General features: G+C 38.4%; 1 protein-coding gene across 6 annotated transcripts in view; it reads left to right on the forward strand.

Moving 5' to 3' along the window:
* Nucleotides 1-21006, forward strand: part of ENAH (ENAH actin regulator) — a 168429-nt gene that overhangs the window by 126875 nt on the left and 20548 nt on the right. For 2 of the 6 annotated variants that reach the window (XM_068541752.1, XM_068541754.1), the window contains 5 exons: nucleotides 14453-14757; nucleotides 15964-16746; nucleotides 18723-19027; nucleotides 19971-20116; nucleotides 20274-20331. In XM_068541752.1, coding sequence (XP_068397853.1) covers nucleotides 14453-14757; nucleotides 15964-16746; nucleotides 18723-19027; nucleotides 19971-20116; nucleotides 20274-20331 — 1597 coding nt within the window. The remainder of the gene's footprint in view (nucleotides 1-14452; nucleotides 14758-15963; nucleotides 16747-18722; nucleotides 19028-19970; nucleotides 20117-20273; nucleotides 20332-21006) is intronic. The other 4 variants (XM_068541755.1, XM_068541756.1, XM_068541757.1 and 1 more) reach the window with 2 other exon arrangements.

Raw genomic sequence — 21006 nt, forward strand, 5'->3', positions numbered from 1 at the left:
TTTCTGCACACAGTGTAACCTTTGAAAAGTTGATGATTTGGTTGGATCTTATAGTTTTCTTTTAACTTCTGTGCTAATGGCTTCAAAATCTACAGCTCCTGATTATCCAATGGAGAGCCAGACCCATATTTCCAGATAAATGGAGTAGTGTCTTGGGTCCTTTTGAGAATTTAGTAGAAGTAGTGAACTACTGCCGTCTTCCATCTAGTCCCCCCACCCCACCCAACCTAACCCTTGAGATATGTGCGTGTGATTTTACACATGTGCACGCATGTGTGCCCTTACATGGTCCAGAGGATCACAGACCCCCTTAATTCCAACAGTGGATCCTCAATGAGAATTCCTATTTTAGAGCTCATCCATTTGGGTATCCTACTGATGCCTCAGTTTAAACCCTTATGATTTCATTTTTAATGTACATTCCTTCTTCTCTCTAATATTTCTCCCAAAATTTCAGCTTAGAAAGTCTATAATTACCTTCATTCACAATATCTATTCAAGTACATTTTGTTATTTCTTTCTCTGAAAGCCTTTTGGATTTACTGTCCTGACATTCTAATTACTAATAGCTTTCTCCAGTATTTATTCTCTTGTATACTGCTGTAGTTTTCTGACTTCCTAGTTTTTCGGTCTTTAAGCTAGATCCCTTTCACTTATTCCTACTTTATTACTGCCAGATTATTTTTTCTTAAACTTTTTTGCACAAACAGTGCAGGAGGGTCTAAAAAGAGGGAGGGTGATCTGCTGCACACTTGTGCCGTCCCCTCATGTTAATCATGAGACTTAATCACTTTTAACCATTTCTACTTTTAGTACTTTCGATGAGTTCTTCTATAGTAATATATAATGTGTTTATATTTCTGTTTCTTGATTAGTCACATTACAGATAGTACCTATTGACTCTGCACTATGAAAAATTGAAGAATTCTTCACTTCCCCTGCCAATTATGAGTAGTTATTATTTTTAGTTCTTCTAACCTTAGTATCTCTTAACTCTTCACTCTGTAAGAGGAATGCAGTAGTTCTGCACATCTCCCTGTCCCCTTTCTTCCATTCTACCACCTAGTTTTGATAGACACATCATTTTTTTAATTTTTTTTTTATGTTTTATTTTCAAGGTTTATACATTTGCAGTCTTTCTATTACTGCCATTAAATCTTTGTCTTTATGTTAGTAGGTGATCTGTTTTCCCCCTTCCTAGAATCCTTTTAAACCTTCTTATTAACATGGTAGTCTGAGTTTTCACAAAGATGTGATATGTTTTTGGTTTTGGGGTCCCCCCCATTTATTAAGCTCAGTACTCAATGGACTGTTTCCATTTGAAGACTTACCAAAACTCCTAGATTTTTTTTTTTTTTTTTAAATTTTATTTCTTTAGCCATTTCCTTCTCTCTGTTTCTTCTGTTCTCTTTCTGGGGAGCTCCTACTGATCAAATGCTGGGCCTCCTGGGTTATTTCCTTATGATGCTTATCTTTTCTCATTTTCTGCCTCTGTTTCTGTGTTCTGTATTCTTGATGATATTTTTAACCATACGTTCTAGACCAGCATTACCTAGTAGAAATATAAGCTACATATTTAATTAAAATTTTTCTGGTAGCCATACTAGCAAAAGTAAAAAGAAACAGGTGAAATTAATTTTAATCACATAAAATATGTTTGTTAAATAAAATGTTTAACCCATTATAACGGAAATATTATCATTTCAAAAAGAAATAAGTATAGAAGTTAAGATATTTTACATTCTGTTTGTCATACTGAGTCCTCCAAGTTCAGTCTGTATTTCTTACGCTTACAGCACGTTTCTGTTCAGGCTGCCCACAGTGTGAGTGCTCGGGAGCCACATATGGACAGCACAGTAGCTGATCTCCTATCATTTAATTTTATTCTCCAAGAGCCTTTTGCGGGGCGGAGGCGGGGGGAGCGATTATTCCTTTTTCAAAACAGCCTGTTCTAAATTCATGATTGTATCTTAAGTCCCTCTTGTTTCTCTTCCGTTGTTTGAATTATCTCCTTCCTACAGAGTAGTATTGTTTGCCTTATTGGTTTTACCCAAATATCTGGTAATGCTTAGTGGTCTCTTTATTTCTAAAAAAAAAGAATTAGTCTGAATGACGTCAGTACGTGGCTTGGGTTTCCTCTTCACTGTGAGGTTTGGGTGTCTATGGACAGCATTCTTCCCTGACCGAGGGCTGCCAAGGGGGTCTGTGCAAGGGGCCAAGCAGACAGACTGACAGGCTCTCCTTTGGGTACAAGAGTGGGGAGCAGACAGGCCTCAGCCCCACAAAGCTGAGCTACCTCTAGTTCTACCAGACACCCTAGCTCATCTGAGGCAGCTTGTTCGCTTTGTTTAGAGGACAGTCTTCTGTGATAAATGCCATTCCATCCATTGAGCTCAGGTTGGGGAGCAGAGGGATGACTGGTGCATTTTCTTCAGACAGTGTGTGTGTTTATCAATCAGCTTGATTATGGTTGTACTGCCCATGCCCGTTCTTTCTACCTGCTGATCTCAAGTTAGGTCTTTCCCAGATTCTTCTCACGTCTGCTTCAGCCATTCTGAGTCTGTGTTCGGGACCTTGGATGCCTCCACTCTTCAGTCCAGTTATGTTCCAGGCTAAGTGCTTTGTTCTGAGTGCTTACAGTATACCAGGGTGGTGGGTGGCGGACAGAAAGCCTCAACCTAATCAGAGAATAGAGTGAACATGACACAGTGTAGCAGAAGATGGTAAGTGCTATGGGAAAAAAATAGAGCCAAGTGAAGGGAGTATATGTTACAGAGGGCCAAGGGGAAATGGTTACAAGTTTAAATAGGTTGGTCAGAGTAGATCTTATGGAGATGGAAGGAAGGAGTTAGCCGAGTGGATGTCTGGGTAAGTGCATTACAGCAGAAGGAGCAGTCTGTGCAGAGCCTTAAGGCAGGATTGTGCTCGTGTACAGGGAGGAACGAGGAGGCATGGAGGCTGGAGCGGAGAGAACAGGAGCAGAAAAGGAGACTAGTGGGGGAGTCGTGTCATGCAGGACATTGCAGGCAATCATAAAGAATTTAGCTTTTACTCTGAGAGAAATGAGGGCCCCTTGGATGATTTTGATAGGAATCATCTGGCTTAACATTTTAACAGAATTAGTTTGCCTGCTTTGTTGAGACCAGACTATAGCGAAACACAAATGAAAGCAGGTACAGGGTTGTGATAGCAGACTAGCAAGAAAACTAGTTAAGAGGCTATTGCGGTAAACTAGGCAGGAAATAATGATGGCTTTCCCCAGGCAGTGGAAGCGGTGAGAAGGCAGATCCTTACATTTCCTGGTGGATTGTATGTGGGGTGTGAGAGAAGGGGAGGAGTTGTGGTTTTTAACGTAAGCTATGGGAAGGATGGAATCACCATTAACTGAGACTGTGAGTAGCAGGTTTTGTGGGGAGAGATCAGATGAATTTTGAAGATGTTAAGCCGAAATGCTCATTGGACATTCAAGTAGAGATGTTGACTACTAGGTAGTTGGATGTACTAGTACATCGGAACTGGGAAAGAATTCTAGACATATAACTCCTCCCTACCCTTTTTGTCTTCCAGAAATTTGATGATAAATTTGGTCTCCTAAAGACCACTCAGCTCAATTTTCTACTTTGTAATGGGTTTATTTTTACACATTTTTGTTATTTTTCTGGAATTGCAGTAGAATCTTGGAGTGGGGGAAGACAGTTTGACTGCTCACATGTACCAACTTGAGTAAGAAGAGTCCAGGAGCTCATTTCACTTCCCTGCTCGCAGTACGGGTGGCCAGCTCTCCTCGCATCCAGTTTAATTCTTTGGCCTGACACTTAAGAGCCCACCCCATGTATCTCTTTCCTCCCTTATGACTGTCTGTACACCATACTCGGTTTCTCCCTCTGTGCTTCTCTGTAGCATTTACCTCTCTGTCCTGCCCTTCTCATCCTTTCTGTCTTGTCCTTTTCTGTAGACTCTTTTCCAGGTATATTAATGGTTTTCGTTTCTGAACTCCTGTAACTTAACTACACGCTCTTTTATTGTTTGTTGTTTACTTTACATATGAGTCTTACCTCCACAGTGAACATTACAGGCTACTTGAGAGTAGGGACCTGAATAAAGTTTTGAATAAAAAGCCAAGAAGTTCAGTGGTACTGAATTCATTTATATGTAGGTGTTGGGGCATAACAGGCAGAAAATATGAGTTCATAAGGTTGTTGGGACCATTAAATAAGATAATACGCACTCTTTTCATGCTGCCTGGGCTTTTCTGTCTGTGCTGTTTGGGAGACGGTGGGAGCCATTCCTGAGGAGATGCTCTTTGAGCTGTGCCTTGAAGGGGAAGTGAACTAGGAGTTTTCAGTCATAGAATGGAAAAGCATTCTAGGCGGAAAGAGTCTATGTGTAAGAGCCAAGGGAGTGCACACCACCTGTGTGACGTGAGTACTGCCCCGCTTTCCCCGCTCCAGGACTGATGGTGCTATTAAACTGGTACGTAAAGGGCCTTTATGCCATGCTAAGACATTGCTTTTTAATATTCTTTCCCTGTTTGTCATATAATAAAAAGGCATCTTGCTTTGTAAAACTTCAGTATTTTCAAGTTATAAGAAAAGTATATGCCATTTTCTTTTGACCTACATGCCAAACAATCTGTTTTTGCTTATGGTTGAAATATACTTGGGAAAAGGTACTACAAAACCCAAAAATATCTGCTGAATTTTATATAGACAGTTAGTGCTGGTCTTCACTTCATCTCAGCCAGCAGCTGTGCATGGCTGGATCTCGTTTTGTAGATTAAAAAACACAGTGGCAGAGGGATGTACAGCACACTCTAGTGAGACGTTTGGTTCCCAACAGAAATTATATTTTCAAAATTTATTTTGGGTAGTTATTAATATAAAAATAAATTTTCTTGTGCTTGATTTTATTTTCAGAGGCATGATAAAATACCCTTGGGACAACTTTTATTCATAAGTTGAGTAACTTTATCCTGTTACTTTGGCTATTTAACTGTATCTTTCTATGCCGTTACTGGAAAATGTAGTAGAAGAGAATATTAATTTGCATCATAACATTCACCTGCAATTTTAGTAGTTATATTTTCAGTATCAAGTTCATATTATAATAAACGTTACATTTCTGTTACTACTCTTAGTGGGTTACTACTGTTAGTGGGTATCAGTAATTGATTTTTGAAGACTGGTAAATGATTCGTATTTGGTGAGCTAATAATAATGGATGGGGTAGGAGGAAAATGATGTGAGTAGTGTGCTCCTTGGGTGTATGTGTGCATGTGTATGTGTGGTGTGCATAACAAACTTGATAGGGTTTTTGCTCAGAACCATAAATTATAAATGGATTATTTTAATCAATAGCTAAAAATTCTTATTCTTCAAGTTATTTTTCTTGGCTTCTGACTGTTACAAAAAGGAAATGAATTGCTTAAAGAAAAGTTTAACAACATATTTTGAATCTGGTTTTGTTTGGGACTGTCCATTGCACTTTGAGGAACATCAGTTGCACTTTCGGGACAGCAGTTGTACAATGTGAAGACAAGAAATGGCCGTCTACTTTCTGGTTTCTAAAATTTTGTTGATGAGTGGTGTTAGGGATTGAATAGTGTCTCCCAAGAAAGATACGTCCTGGGGCTTCCCTGGTGGTCCAGTGGTTAAGACTCCGCACTCCCAATTCAGGGGGCATGGGTTTGATCCCTGGTCGGAGAACTAAGATCCCGCATGCCGCATGGCACAACCAAAGGAAAAAAAAAAGAAAAGAAAAGAAAGATATATTCTAATCTCCACTACCTCAAAATGTAACCTTTTGGAAATAGAGTTGTTAGTTAAGATGAGGTCATACTGGAGTGAGATGGACCCCTTTATCCAACACGACTGATGTCCGTATAAGAAGAGGAGAAAGTTACAGAAGCAAGATGGCCATGTGAAGACACAGAGACACAGAGAGAACACCATGTAAAGATGGAAGCAGAAATTATAGTGATGCTTCTACAAGCCAAGGAATACCAAGAATTACCAGCCTTCCTGAGAAGGAAGAGCAAGGCATGGAACAGATTCTTCCTTAGAGCCCTTAGAAGGAACCAGCACTGCCAACACCTTGATTTCAGATTTGTCACCTCCCATACTGAGAGAATAAATTTCCGTTGTTTTAAGCCACCTAGTGTATGGGTCTTTATTATGGCAACCACAAAAACTAATACAGGTGGTAACTAGCTTAGTAGACCAGCAATAGCTAAACTAAGCCAGGACAGAGAAGAGAAGGGTTGAGTTGCTGTGGTGCCTCTCAGTGGCAAGCCGTTTCATAATGCTTACACGTAGGAGGGTTAGGTAAGTCTTTATAAGGAGGGTTTAGCTACCCAGATTTTCCCCACAACACCCAAACAGGAGACTAGAGATTTATTATCTTCTAGAGATGCTCTAGACCAGTGCTGTTCAATGGAAATGTAATGCAAACTACATGTCATTTTAAAGTCTTCTAGTGACCACATTTTTGAAAATTTTAAAGAAACAAGTGAGATTAATTTTATTAGTATATTTAACTCTATACATCTAAAATATTATTTCAATAGGTAATTGATACAAAATTTTAGAGATGTTTTACACTCTTTTTTTTCATACTAGGTATGAAAAATCTGGTATGTGTCCCAAAATCTGGTATGTGTTTTTATATTAAAAGCATATCCCAATTCAAACTAGGAGCGTTTGAAGTGCTCAATTGCAACATACAGCTAATAGCTACCATTTTGGACAGCATAGCAGTGTAGGCTAGGAGTTGGCAAACTATAGCTCTCTGGCCAAGTCCAGCCCTGTAGCCTGTTTTTGCATAGCTGAGAGCTAAGGAGGGCTTGTACATTTTTGCAGAGTTGTTTTTTTTAAAAAAAGGAAAAAATATGGACAGAGATACTCTCTGGCCCTTTTCAGCAGGTTTGCTGACTCCTGGTAAAGCCTGAGGTATAGGAGGCACAGCTGTGAAGGTGTGGGTGAGAGGCCATACTGAAGAGAGATGAGTGAAAGTCAGCCAACTTGGTCTCTTTCCTTTGCTCAGCTCCCAGTCATTGGCAGCCAGACCTGTAGAACTCAGGTAAGGAACTTGAAGAGTCCTCCTCCGGAAACTTGGCTTGGCCAAGAGAAAAGACAAAGATATTGACACCCAAGGTCCCTCCCATTGAAGCTCATTTATTTAAGGGCTCCTGATCAGCTTTAGTACCACTTATCAACATGAATGGACAGCCAGGGATCATCATAACTTTAAGGACAACTTTTATAACATGAAGACATCAAAACAAACAAAAAATTGAAATTGGAGGAAACATGTAATAACAGGGAACAGAAGAGAACCTAAAAAATACTATAATAGCTTCAGAGAACTAAGAATATATTTTATTCATAAAGCAAATGTTTGTAGTTATTTAAAAAGAATCAGAGTGTAAGAAAATATACTTAGAATTTTTTTTAAAAGCATTAATTTTAATACTAGGAGGTTTGAGAAATAAGGTTGAGGAAATTGCCCTGAAAATAGCTGTAAAAGATAGAGATAGTATATGAGAAAAAAAATAAAAGAAGATCAGATTAGGAGGTCTGACATCTAAATATTAGGAATTTTAGGGGGACAAAACAAAAATGTGAGGAAATGGAATCTGCAAATAAATAATATAAGAAAATTTCCTGGAACTCAGTGACTTGCTTGTGGTCAGAGGTGCCGACTTTTTCTGAAAAGGGCCGGATGGTAAAGGTCTTAGACTTTGTGGGCCACGAGGTCTCTGTGGCATTTGTTCAGCTCTTCCTTTGTAGCTTTGCCATAGACAATGCGGAAATGATGGGTGTGGCCAGATTTGGGCCATGGACTGTAGTTTGCCAGGTCCCCTGGTCCAGTTTGAAAAGATTCACCAAGTGTCCAGCCCAATAAGTAGGAAAACATAAAAAGATCTACCACCAAGGCATATCCACTGGAATTTTAGAATATTAGAAGATTTTAAAAGTGGGGGGAGCTTCAAATTCCTGAGAAGTTACTTCCAATCTAAAATTTCCTCCTCTGCACAGTTTCCTAGGAAGCTACTGGAAGATGTATTCTATTAAAATGAGAGAGTAAACCAAGAATGATGATACCATGGGAGGAGCCAGGAAACAAGAAATCCAGTGTAGGAAAGAGATAAGGGAATTCCCAGCTTGACTAAGGCAAAAGCAAAACCTAGGGACCCAGCAGGTCTGAAAGTTATAAAGGGGGAATAATAATCCCAGCACCGAAGCGGGGAGTTGGAGCATTGAAAGCGTATAGCCCTACAGTTAACCTTCAGAGGCAGGATGGACCAAAAGTTTCTGGGGGGAAAGAAAAACAATAAGCAAACAAGAAATAGATCACCTGATATACTTGACCCTATTGAGAGGGTTTACAGTTCTGATGGAGAGTTAAGGGTCTGTACAGAGAAAAAGAATCAAGTGTAGGAGGTAGCCATTTGTAACACCAGGGTTAAGAAAGGGATTGTTCTGGAAAGTAAATATTGTCAGCCACGAGTAAGTTAGATGGGTGCTGATGTATCCAAGGTACTGTCATGATTTTATTGGGAGAATGAAGAAGGAAAGATTTTAGGGGGTTAGAGGGTGTAGGAATTAAATCATTTGTGTAGTGTGAAGTCAGTAGATAACTTCTAAATCTGAAAGACTAAGAAGTATTAGTTCTAAACAGATTAATGTATGTAGTTAGAAACGTGAGATAAGTATCAAAGTGTTGAAAGTAGTTGCTTCTGGGGAGAGAAATCGGAAGTGGTAAGGGTTGAGAAGAGGATTAGTGTTTTGTTATAAACTTTGTAACACTCTTTGACCTTTGAAACTATGTATGTATTTTACAAGTTTAATTTTTACATTTTAATGAGGATAAAATTGAGTTGATAAAACAAATGTTTACCTTAGATGTTAAATCTTATTAGTCCAATACTTTTACTATACTAACACGATGATAGCGTAGTTTAGTTTTCTATTCATATGTTGTGTAGCATTTGTTAATATCAGTTTTTGGTTCTTACTCATATTATTAATTCGGCTTCCTTGGCTGACTGTGATGAAAAAACATATTCTAAGAGACATGAGTCAGTCCTGTGTCAGTCTCAACACGGAACTTAATGTAGTTAATATCTATAAATAGTTTGCAAATCACCACTATTACCTGAAAGTTATAAAAGGGGAATAATAATCCCAGCACAGAAGCAGGGAGTTGGAACAATGAGAATGTACAGCCCTCCGATTAGCCTTCAGAGGCAGGATGGACCGAGAGTTGACCGCCTTCTCTTGTAAGTATTGTCTCTTGTCTCAGGAGCTTTGTAATATTAAAACGTAATTATCTTGTTTAGTTTTATCCATTTTTCGTTTTTTTTTCTAATAGAGAAGTGAAATGCCCACATTTTATTTATGCAGTTTTATTTTCTTACAGATGTCAGTAGCATTAGTGTTACTAAATGTTATCAGCCTGGAACATTTTTCCTAATCTCCCCTCCTACTTCATTATGTTAAATGTAAATCACTCTTCATTTAGCTAACACTATTTTTTTGTCATACCTAAGGCTGAATGAAATGTGTTTCAAATTTTTGTATATAGATTTTGCTTGCTTTAAGAAAAGTAAGTCTTTGAGTTAAGATAAACTAAATATGTGTTCAAATATATAAAAAAGCTATTAATCTCGTTGGCTGGTGCTTCGTGCATCTCTTTGCATTTGGGGGATAGCTCTTTTGGGTGAGAAATTCAATAGGTATTTTGGTGGTGGGAAGAATTTTTCCTGATATTTTTAAAATGCTCTTGGTGACTATGATATTAGTCATTTGCACTACATTTTTTTCTGAAAAAATATATTTTCTCAGAAGGTTTCAAATTATTGTAAAATGTATATCCTAACTTAAAAGAAAAATTAGTGTTCCAGAATTTTTCCATAATTCAGAATTAGGGCCCTTGTACTTTTTTTAAATTATTATTTTATTTACTTATATATTTACTTTTGGCTGTGTTGGGTCTTCGTTTCTGTGCGAGGGCTTTCTCCAGTTGCGGCAAGCGGGGGCCACTCTTCATCGCGGTGCGCGGGCCTCTCACTGTCGCGGCCTCTCTTGTTGCGGAGCACAGGCTCCAGACGCGCAGGCTCAGCAGTTGTGGCTCACGTGCCTAGTTGCTCCACGGCATGTGGAATCTTCCCAGACCAGGGCTCGAACCCGAGTCCCCTGCATTGGCAGGCAGATTCTCAACCACTGCGCCACGAGGAAAGCCCCCAGGGCCCTTGTACTTCGAAAAAATCTTCAGATGAAAACAGTCATTTGTAGACAGAACTCTAGGAAGAATAGTCATGTGCATTTCCAGTATGTGAGTTGGCAGTGGTGTTCTAAGAAAAGCAGAATTTATACATTTGGAAACTGTCCCCCTAAAAAGATATACAGATGTCTTGCTTTAGAAGTCAAAACATGAAAGTCAGAAGATTTATATATACCATCCAATTTAGGTGGAATTATTCATTCCACTAAAGATTTGTAAGCCTGAGATGTTCTGTTTGACACACAACTTTGGGAAATATGTTTAGATGTGCTTCTTTTCAGTAAACAGGCTAAAAATTAGAGACTTTGAACAGTTTCCTTTCTTGCATCTTTCTTACTTTCAAATCAAGAAAGTACACAGTCATCAGACTCTCCTGCAGCTGTGTGAACTGCCTACTTCAATCATCTATCAGTGAACTTGGGAGATCTCTCTGGCACTGTGCTCTTTCCCTACATCAGTAGATACTCTTTTATTTATAGACTGAAAACCCAGAATATTATGACGTGTGGAGCAGTCTTTTTAAGTCAGGACACCCTAGTTGTAAATGCCATTATTTAATAATTCTTTCAGATTCACTTTACTTGTACCTGGCCTTCTACTTGTGCTTTAAGCTTACTTTTTGTGTTAAAAGCATTATATGGTCTAGAGAAGCAGCCATTAACTTGGGGGTAAAAAAACTAAGAACCTGGATAAGAAATGAGATGTAGTCTTAGAGTACAGTGTGGTTCAGCTGTGAACAGTGTTTACATTATCATATTCATCATGTAAACTCTGAATATTGATTTAACCAGAAATCAATATTCTCCCATGACTATATTGGGAAAAGCCTGTGTGTGGTGAGGGAGTTACAAGAGATATCTTAAAAGTCAGTAGACATGTATAAAGTTAAAATAATCAAAAGAATTGACATATCTAAAGAAACAGCCAAAAGAACTGATAGTAATTATCTCTGATATATTGGAAACTGGGGTGGGAGGGTTGGAACAATGAGCTGCTATTTTTTTCTTATAAACTTAAAAACTATGTGCTTGTATTATTTCGATAAAATAAAATGAAAGAGGTGGCACAGGAATGTAACAGGACCTAATAAATTGGATTTTTTAATCATAGATCTTGGTGCAGCTACATTAAAAGTTAAATACTTTCCCTTAGCTTCTGCTTTCAAATATATTCTAATTAGAATAATATGGGTATATCTTTTGTCTTCTGGACCCAAGAGATTGCTTAGAGTATTATTACATTTCGTGTGCTCTTATTTTTTGATGCATGTTGTATATTTCAAATGTAATATAAGCCCTAGCTGAGTTTATTCATTAGATGCAGGTTATTCAATAATAATAACTTCATCTAGTTTATTATTAAAAATATTCTTCTGAATATACCTAATTTCTTGCCCTCATCCCTACAGTGATATTGTTATCCCTCAGAAACTTTGGCCCCTAATTTATCAAATGGTATAATGAAGTCAGTACTGTACCGTAAAAATCAGATTTTATTATTTAGTTGTCAGTATTTTCAGCAACTGTTGGGTTGGCCAAAAAGTTCGTTCGGGTTTTTCAGTAACATCTTACAGAAAAACCCGAGCGAACTTTGTGGCCAGCCCATAATCAGCACTACCATAGGTGTCTTCTGTTTTCCTCTTGCACTGATGAAGTACGATGATCTGTCCAGAGAGAAGCTTTGTGTTGTTGTCCCAGGAGTGGGATTGGGCTTTTCCTTTGTTTTATAGTCAGTTCAGGAACCATGAAGGGGAGGGATTTCTGGAAAGGTCTTCCTGGCTTATTGATAGTGTTGGGAGGAGCAAAGGGCAGCACGCGCGTTCTGTCATGAAGCTCAGCCTCCAGTCAGAATCCAGCCAGTTTATTAGCCAGTCCAGGGAAAGTCTCAGTTTGAAACCTCCAAATAAGTATTACTATAGCTCACGTTTATTGAGTTCTTATGCTTCAGGTACTTAGTAAAGAGCTGTCGCGGTATTATCTCATTTAATCTTCCCCACAATGCTGTGAAATACTTTATGCGTAAGATGAATGTACCTTTTTTTAAATCTTAGGGCGAGTTAATTTTTATAGCAAGATAATTGTTCAAGTCCAGGTGGATACTTGGAGACATTTTCATGCTCTGTTACCTTATATATGAAAGGTAAAAAGCAAACTGTTATAGAGCCACATCCAGGAGGCTTCTGCAGGTTTATAATATAATCACAAAGAGATTTTTGTAGTCATCATTTGAAGTCCTAGAGTTGAAGAAGATTTTTAATTGAGTAAATACTGAGACATTCTATACTTTCTTAGATAAGAAGATAAAAATATGTGAATGTTTTTCGAGCTGATCTTCAAATTTAATGAAACGTTAATAGAATTGAGAGCATGGGTCTTGGCAGAAAGGGTAAATTTAACAAAGTGATACTAAAATTTACCTAGAAAGAGTTATATATCTGAGAATCACCTAGAAAAACTCAAAAAGAAGAGTTAATAAGGATGGCTGCACCCTACTAAATAGTAAAGTATACATCAGATATCAAAGCATCAAGATACTGGTGCCACGCCAGACAAATAGATATATGCTCCAAAACATTCTGGAACTTCAGTAACAGTCAACAAATGTAAAGGTGGCATCTTAAATTAGGTCTATAACCTATTCGATAAAAGGTGCTGTGATGTAGGTCACTACTTCACATGTCAAGCCCAAGATGAGTTTCATATGAACCAAGGATTTTATTGTAAAAAATAAAAGTATGAAAAGAAAGTGTTAGTAATTATATAAACTTGCTGTGGGACAGGACTGCCTAAGAAGGATATCAAAAGCAGATCACATAAAGGAATAATATTACTAGATTTTCTATGTAAAATTAAAAGCCATATTACAAAACAAAACTTTAAAAATCAAAGACATAAAAAAACCGTAATAAAAGTTAATGCATATGACTAACATGTGTGACAAAGGGTTATTATCTTTAATATAGAAAAGAACTCTTTCAAGTGAATATGGAATATTAACTATCCCAAGAGAAAACTGGTCAAAGAACATGCGCAGTTAATACTAACACAAAAATCAGTAAACAGATTGCAAAGTACTTAACCTCAGAAGTAATCAAATAAATGAAAATTGTTATATGATATCAGTCATATTAGCAAAGATTAAAAGCAGTGATGGTGTTCAGTGTTAGTGAGGGGAAAGGAAAGTGGGCATTCTCGTATACTGTTGGACTTATGTTCCTGAAGACAATTTGGAACCGTGTGTCAAAAATCTTGATATTTGTATCTTTTCATTTAGCAAATCTGTGCCTCTGGTGATGATCCTTAAGAAGCAGGTAGAAAACAGTTCAAAGATACATGAAGATAAATGTTTATTGTAGTATCAGTAATAGTATTAGGCAAACTTATATAGTACCATAGGAGACTGCTTAAACTATGGACCTAAACAATGGAATACTACTCAGTCATGAAAAGTAAAGGTACAAAACTGTACTTAGTGCCTTAGAATACCTTTTACAATATATTAAGTGGGAGAGGAGAAAACAGATTTCAGAGTGGTAGGGACATATTCTAATTTATTTGGTTTTTAAGGTTTATATGCATATTTTCACATGAGGAAAAGTTTGGAAGTATGAATGCCAAAATGTTAATTTTACTGACCTCTGGATATGAGACTTAATATGATTTAAAGTTTATTTCTTAAGTCTGTTTTTTTTTTTTCCATTCACCATTTATTGAGCTAGTGCTGTGACTAGCCATTGTATTTTCTAAAATGATAAAATATAATTTATACAGTAAAAATTTGATGTTGTTTTAGGGAGGTAATTACAATTTAGAGATATTTCCATTAAATGATTGAAATAATGTCTTGGTCATTAAAGTGGTATGTTCAGTTATTCATTTATTTGCAACACTTTATTCATGAAAAGTACAGAATAAAATGAGACATTAGTGTAATGTGCTGAAGCAGCCCAAAATGATCCTAATAAGAGAAATTATTTTCATTCGTATGAAACATAAGCCATCTCTATCTAACATAGTCTTTCTTCATGTGGAGAGAGAGATGTTGATTGCCTGGTCTACACTGCTTTGTATTTAAATCAGAAATAAGGTTCTCATAGGTTCATTGTGAAAAGAATGGGTTTTTAATGGTGAGTAGCCACAGTTGCATATTTTTAATTTCTTCATTTCAGGCAACTACAAGAACAGCAACGACAAAAGGAGCTGGAGCGGGAAAGGCTGGAGAGAGAAAGAATGGAAAGGGAGAGATTGGAGAGGGAGAGGTTAGAAAGGGAAAGGCTGGAGAGGGAGCGACTAGAACAGGAGCAGCTGGAGAGAGAGAGACAAGAAAGGGAACGTCAGGATCGTCTGGAGCGGGAGAGACAAGAGCGGGAGAGGCTGGAGAGACTGGACCGGGAGAGGCAAGAAAGAGAGCGGCAAGAGCAGCTAGAAAGGGAGCAGCTGGAATGGGAGCGAGAGCGAAGAATGTCAAATGCCGGTAAGAAGTTTACAGATTGTTCCGTGTTCCTGATGTCTGAGCTTGGATGGCGATGGCATTTTGTGTATTCGTGTATGAGAAGGACTATTTCACATTTGAGGTGCTTGGGATTAAGCAATGCGATTTGAAATTAGAACAAATATGTGGCTATTGCTACTTTAACATTTTCTTTGTATTTCTCTCTTTTATTGCTTGGAGACTTAAAAGAAAAGCTCCAGGAAATTTTTATTCTGGTATTCTAATTCTTCTAACTCCCTATAAATTGGCTATAAAGTGTAAGTGTGTTTTTATGGGAAATTTTTATACTAGATGAATTTGGAATATATTTCCCTTCTGAGAGTGCTTAAATTGTCTTGAATACCGGAGCATTCCAGAAATTTGTTTGATTGTATTCTAAAGTTTTTGAAGGAGGAATTAAAAACAGTAGGTTAAAAAGTATCCTCTCTAGAGCTGACTAGTAATTTAAATATATGCAAGTATTGTGAAAAATTAGTAGAAATTACTAAATCTGATGGAATTTTATTGAAAGACATAAGGGTTAAGATATGACTAAAAATTTGAGGTATTTTGACATTCATTAAAATTAACATTTATTATAGGATTTAAGAATTATTATTTTATTCCATATGGCCTATATCTAAAGTTTCAACATGGGTTGATTAAATACTAGTTGATTGGTTTGTTGTTTGAGTTCATTCATTTGCTTTTGATTGCCTAATTGTTTTCTGGGGTTATAGCCAACAAAACAAAACTTTTCCACAAATAAACATTGAATTTGGGGGTTTCTAGCCCTTTATGATAACTTTTTGCTAGTTTCTCTCTTTATTATTTTAAAAAAAAAAAACAACTAAGCTTACTCTTCTTTGTGGTCTTATTCATGTAATGTTAATGTCCTTTTAGTGGACGAAATAATGAAAATTAAGACTACGATCTTTTTCTTGTAAAGAATAAGCTAATCAGTTTAATTTATCAGTCAACTTGTTAGAGTAAAAGAAAACTTGTCCTCTTTTGGGTCTCAAAATGTATGTATAAGTTAAGACATTTTGGGGTGAAATTAGTTATTTGCCCATGTGCTTATTCTCTGGTACTAACTGTAGTCTACATTTGTACATTTTGTCTGAATGCTGGTTTTGTGGCTTTACTAGCTCCCTTTTTCTCTCTCCTTTTTTATCCTGTCTTTCGCCGCTGCTTTCCACCTCTGTCCAGCTCCATCCTCCGACAGCTCCCTGTATCATGCTCCACTTCCTGAGTGTGCCAGTTACCAGCCTCCTTCAGCACCTCCTCCATCATATGCTAAAGTCATCTCAGCTCCAGTGTCAGAGGCCACTCCTGATTACGCTGTAGTGACCGCTTTGCCACCCACTTCCACACCCCCTACACCACCTCTTCGACACTCCGCGACACGTTTTGCAACATCTCTAGGTTCAGCCTTCCACCCTGTTCTTCCCCATTATGCTACAGTTCCTCGTCCTCTGAACAAAAACTCTCGACCTTCTTCTCCTGTGAACACACCCTCTCCTCAGCCTCCAGCTACGAAGCCCTGTGCCTGGTCTACTTCCAGTTTCTCGCCCCTCCCTCCGTCTCCTCCAGTAATGATTAGCAGCCCCCCAGGCAGAGCTACTGGTCCAAGGCCCGTCCTCCCCGGTTGCGTTTCTTCTCCTGTGCCCCAGAGGCCTCCATCACCAGCGGCCCCCAGCGGGCTGCTCGACTCTGTCACGTGTCCAGTGTCTCCACCGCCTACCTCAGGGCCAGCGGCGCTGCCACCGCCTTCCCTCGCACCACTCTCACACTGTGGATCTCAAGCCTCTCCTCCTCCAAGCACCCCTGTTGCCTCAACTCCCTCATCCAAGCCTAGTGTTCTCCCTTCTCCCTCTGCAGCTGCCCCTGCCTCTGTGGAGACTCCTCTAACCCCTGTGCTGGGAGACTCCTCTGCTTCTGAGCCAGGCTCGCAGGCAGCCTCTCAGCCGGCCGAGACTCCAGCCCAGCAGGGTAAGGCTTCCGTTATTGCCACTAACAGCTAATCACTTGGAAATGTTACACGTCCACAGCTCTCATTGCCTAGAAGGATGGGGAGGATGGTTTTGAAAAAGGCGAAGGTGGGTTCTTTTCTGTTGGATTAATTGCATTTGGAGGATCAGTATGAGGGGTTTCCATATTGAACTAGATTTGGATATCTTCTGCGGTGTCATAGTCAGAAGTGTTATTCAGTATTTAAGGGCCTCTGTATGTTTCTTTTCATTTTCACTAGGAAAACATTACTTGATACATTAATCCACACAATAAATATATTGATATAATCAAACTTGTCTTCCTTTAATTTCTGGGAAACACAGAGATTATATTTAGTGCCCAACTGTAGTCGTTAGATCTGTCATCCAGGAGTCTCCTCTGGGACAGTTCTGATCTTGGACCCTATTTCGTTTTGGCCTCTCCTGTATGTATTGGGCTTCTCATATCAGACTTCCAGGGATGGGTGCCACCCTAAGCCCTGGGGAGCAGCCCAACTTTGCACAAAGGGTGGAGAGGATGGCAGGCTTGATATGTGCCCCAAAGTGTTCCATGGTCCAAAATTCCAAGAAGTAGCAGGCTGAAGGGATAGTTGGGAGAGGATAGCATCCTCTACAGTTATCCCCCCACTCCCCATGCCTGAACTTTGCTGTCACAGTGACAGGGGAGGGGGGATGCAATCTAAGTATGGATTATTTGTAAGTAGAGAAGGACCTGGTTCTATAAGTAAATAAGAAGATGCTTAACCCACTCCCTTTTAAAACAGGATTTAGCGAGGATTACAGGAAGGAATGTGACAACAAATTTGTGCTTACAAAGGAACGGTGTTATAGTCTGGATTTAAAACATTTATTAAAAAAAAAAATCTTAGTTCTTAAGGGCTTGTTATTGCTGTGTGTATATTTTTCATGTTGACTTACTGAATTTGCTTAAAGGTTGAGTCACAACTCTAGTAGGTGCAGTTCAGTATCATTGTGAAAGTGATTCTGGAGCAAGAGAGACACAGTTAGCCTGACAGAGTCCAAAGGCCCACCTCCTGTATCCTCAGAGCTCTGATGACCCCTCATGCAGCCCCTCACTATATTCTTCCAGCAGTTTATGATTCCAGCTTGTGTAACTGTTCAAAGTTAGCAGTTTCAAAAAACTTACCACCCAGTTTGCAGATAACATTTTATTTGTCCTAAAATACCCCTTTAAGCCTTAAGGAAGGGGGAGGACCTACAGGGTCAGTCTCCTGGTTCTTGTTCTTGCCCACTCCTTTGTGATTTTACAAGATCTGGACATTGCTCTCTTAACCCCTGTCTTCTGTACTTCAAATTCTATGTCTCCTAATTATTTCTGATAGTTGTTTTGAGGTTTTACTTTGTTCTATTAGATTCCTTTACTTCAATGATTCTCAATTCTCTTTATACACTGCTTTTAAATGTGGAATATCTTTGACATATTGAAGCCTGGGACCCACCCTTCTTTCATGTTCTCAATTCAGCCACTTTGGAAAGCAAGTAACTATATGCTTTCTCTGTCGTAGAATTTATTGTCTCAACTCTTAAGGTTTACCCAGATTATTTTGGTCTGTTATTTTGAACAGCACTAACTGCCATCCTATACATTCATTTGTCTTTTCAGGGATGCTGCCTCTATCCCACATTTTATAAGCATTTAGTTTGTTTATTTACCAAATGCCCGTGAGCAAAAAAAGAAACTAATTTAGCCGATCTGTTGCAAAGTTCTATTAATAAAGCTCTAACAGTAAAGGGAGTAGTTATACACTTTGGCCTTAATTTTTAGTATTTTTTTTATTACTGATTTGGATGTTAAATATTATGATAAATTGAACTCATTAATTTGTATTAAATGTTCAAGTCAAGTTAATTTAGCATGTCATTCTACATGCTTTTCCTCCTAAGATAGTGTCACTTAGCTCTGTTGTTGATGGTCTTAACATTTCTTTCTCTCAGGCATTGTCTTGGGACCACCTGCACCTCCACCCCCTCCTCCACTCCCACCAGGTCCTGCCCAGGCATCAGCCGTACTTCCTCCTCCCCCAGGACCCCCTCCACCCCCTCCACTTCCGTCCTCAGGGCCCCCGCCTCCGCCTCCTCCACCACCTCTTCCTAATCAAGTACCCCCTCCTCCCCCGCCACCTCCTGCTCCTCCCCTCCCTGCATCTGGATTTTTTTCGGGATCCATGTCTGAAGACAATCGCCCTTTAACTGGACTTGCAGCTGCAATTGCTGGAGCAAAACTTAGAAAAGTGTCACGGGTAAATGCATTTCCTAATTAATTGTATTTTTTATGTTATGTCTTATTCTGTCTCAGTATCTAAAACATTGAATTTATTGTATTCTGATTTTATGAACCCTATGTTACTAACTTCATTGACTAAAAAAACATGTGAAATAACTTAAACTTAATTAAAGTTGCAAGAATAACAGAGTTTCTGTAGCATTCACCACTTAACATTTTGCCATATTTGCTTTATTATTCTTTGTGTATGTTTCCTTCTGCGTAAACAGACACACACACACTCTCTCTTTTTGTCTGAATTGAGAATAAATCAGAGACACCTTGCCCCTATTTCCCTAAATACTTAAATATGTATTTTGTAAGAACAAGGACATTCACCTACATGACCACAGCATGATTATCAAAATCAGGAAATTCAAGCGATGCAATACTATAATCTACAAATCTATTCAAGTTTCATCTGTTGTCCAATAATGTCTTTTATGGCAATTTTTTTTCTACTCCAAGATCACCTGTTATATTTTGTTGTAATGTCTCTTTACTTTTAATCGGTAACATTTCCTCAATCTCCTCGTTCATGATATTGACAATTTTGAGGACAACAATATAATTATTTTGTAGATCATCCTTCAGTTTGGTTTATCTGATATTTCCCTAAGATTTGATTTGAGTTATGCATTTTGGGGGGCAGGTTTTACTACCAACGTAATATGTCCTTTTCAATGTATTACACAAGGGGACATGTGATAGCATTTTATCCCATTATTGGTGATGTTAGCTTTGATAAAACTTAACTGATATATAAAATTACTCCATTGGTCCTTGAAGTTTAAAAAATAATATCTAGGTGTTTTTATTGAAATTAATGCTGATATATCCTTCTGTTTCGTATGTAATACATTAATAAACATAGGATTGTCCCACATAGGAGTTTATTATGTATGTATATTCTCATTAAGATGGAGGATGCCTCTTTCCCAAGCGGAGGGAATACCATTGGTGTGAATTCGGCCTCATCTAAAACAGACACGGGTCGTGGAAATGGACCCCTTCCATTAGGGGGCAGTGGTTTAATGGAAGAAATGAGTGCCCTGCTGGCCAGGAGGTGAGTGAGAAATTATATGGATGTGTCCAGAATTGAGAGGATTTTGTTACTTTTATTCTAAGTATAATTTAACTAGATGCAGTTCTTCCCTTTTGGCATAGTTTTACACTAAGTTACCTGATGTTTTTTTAAAAAAATTGATTTACCTTCTTTCTAGGAGAAGAATTGCTGAAAAGGGATCAACAATAGAAACAGAACAAAAAGAGGACAAAAATGTAAGTTAATAAAAATAGTCTACTACATGGAGACTTCTCTGGCGGTCTAGTGGTTAAGACTTTGTGCTTCTACTGCAGGGCCGCGGGTTCGATCCCTGGTTGGGGAACTGGGATCCCACATGCCGCGTGGTGCAGGCAAAAAATAAATAAGTAAAAATAAAAATAGTCTACTACACCTGAAAATGTGAAATTCAAGTATAGCTCATTCAGGAAATTGTGTCAAAGATTAGTTTGAACTTAATTAATTTCAACTAACAATTGTTTCTTTTTAACTCTTCAGATACTAAAAATGGCATTATTTATAAATTTTTAATGGCATTCTTACTTAGTAAAATGGGTTGAATGTGTGGAGTTGGGGGAAAAGCACTGAAATTCTCACCTTTAGAGTTTAATTCTGTACCCAAGCCTACCATTGAAGGAGTGAATGACCTTTTACTAGGTTTTTTAAATCTCTTAGAGTCTCAGTTTCCTTGCATTTATAAATTTATTTATTTATTTTATTATTTATTTTTGGCTGCGTTGGGTCTTCGTTGCTGCACGCGGGCTTTCTCTAGTTGCGGCGGAGCGGGGGCTACTCTTCGTTGCGGTGTGCGGGCTTTTCATTGCAGTGGCTTCTCTTGTTGCGGAGCACGGGCTCTAGGCGCGCGGGCTTCAGTAGTTGTGGCTCGCGGGCTC

This window comes from Eschrichtius robustus, chromosome 3, assembly GCF_028021215.1.
Source record: "Eschrichtius robustus isolate mEscRob2 chromosome 3, mEscRob2.pri, whole genome shotgun sequence".
Classification (NCBI taxonomy): Eukaryota; Metazoa; Chordata; class Mammalia; order Artiodactyla; family Eschrichtiidae; genus Eschrichtius; species Eschrichtius robustus.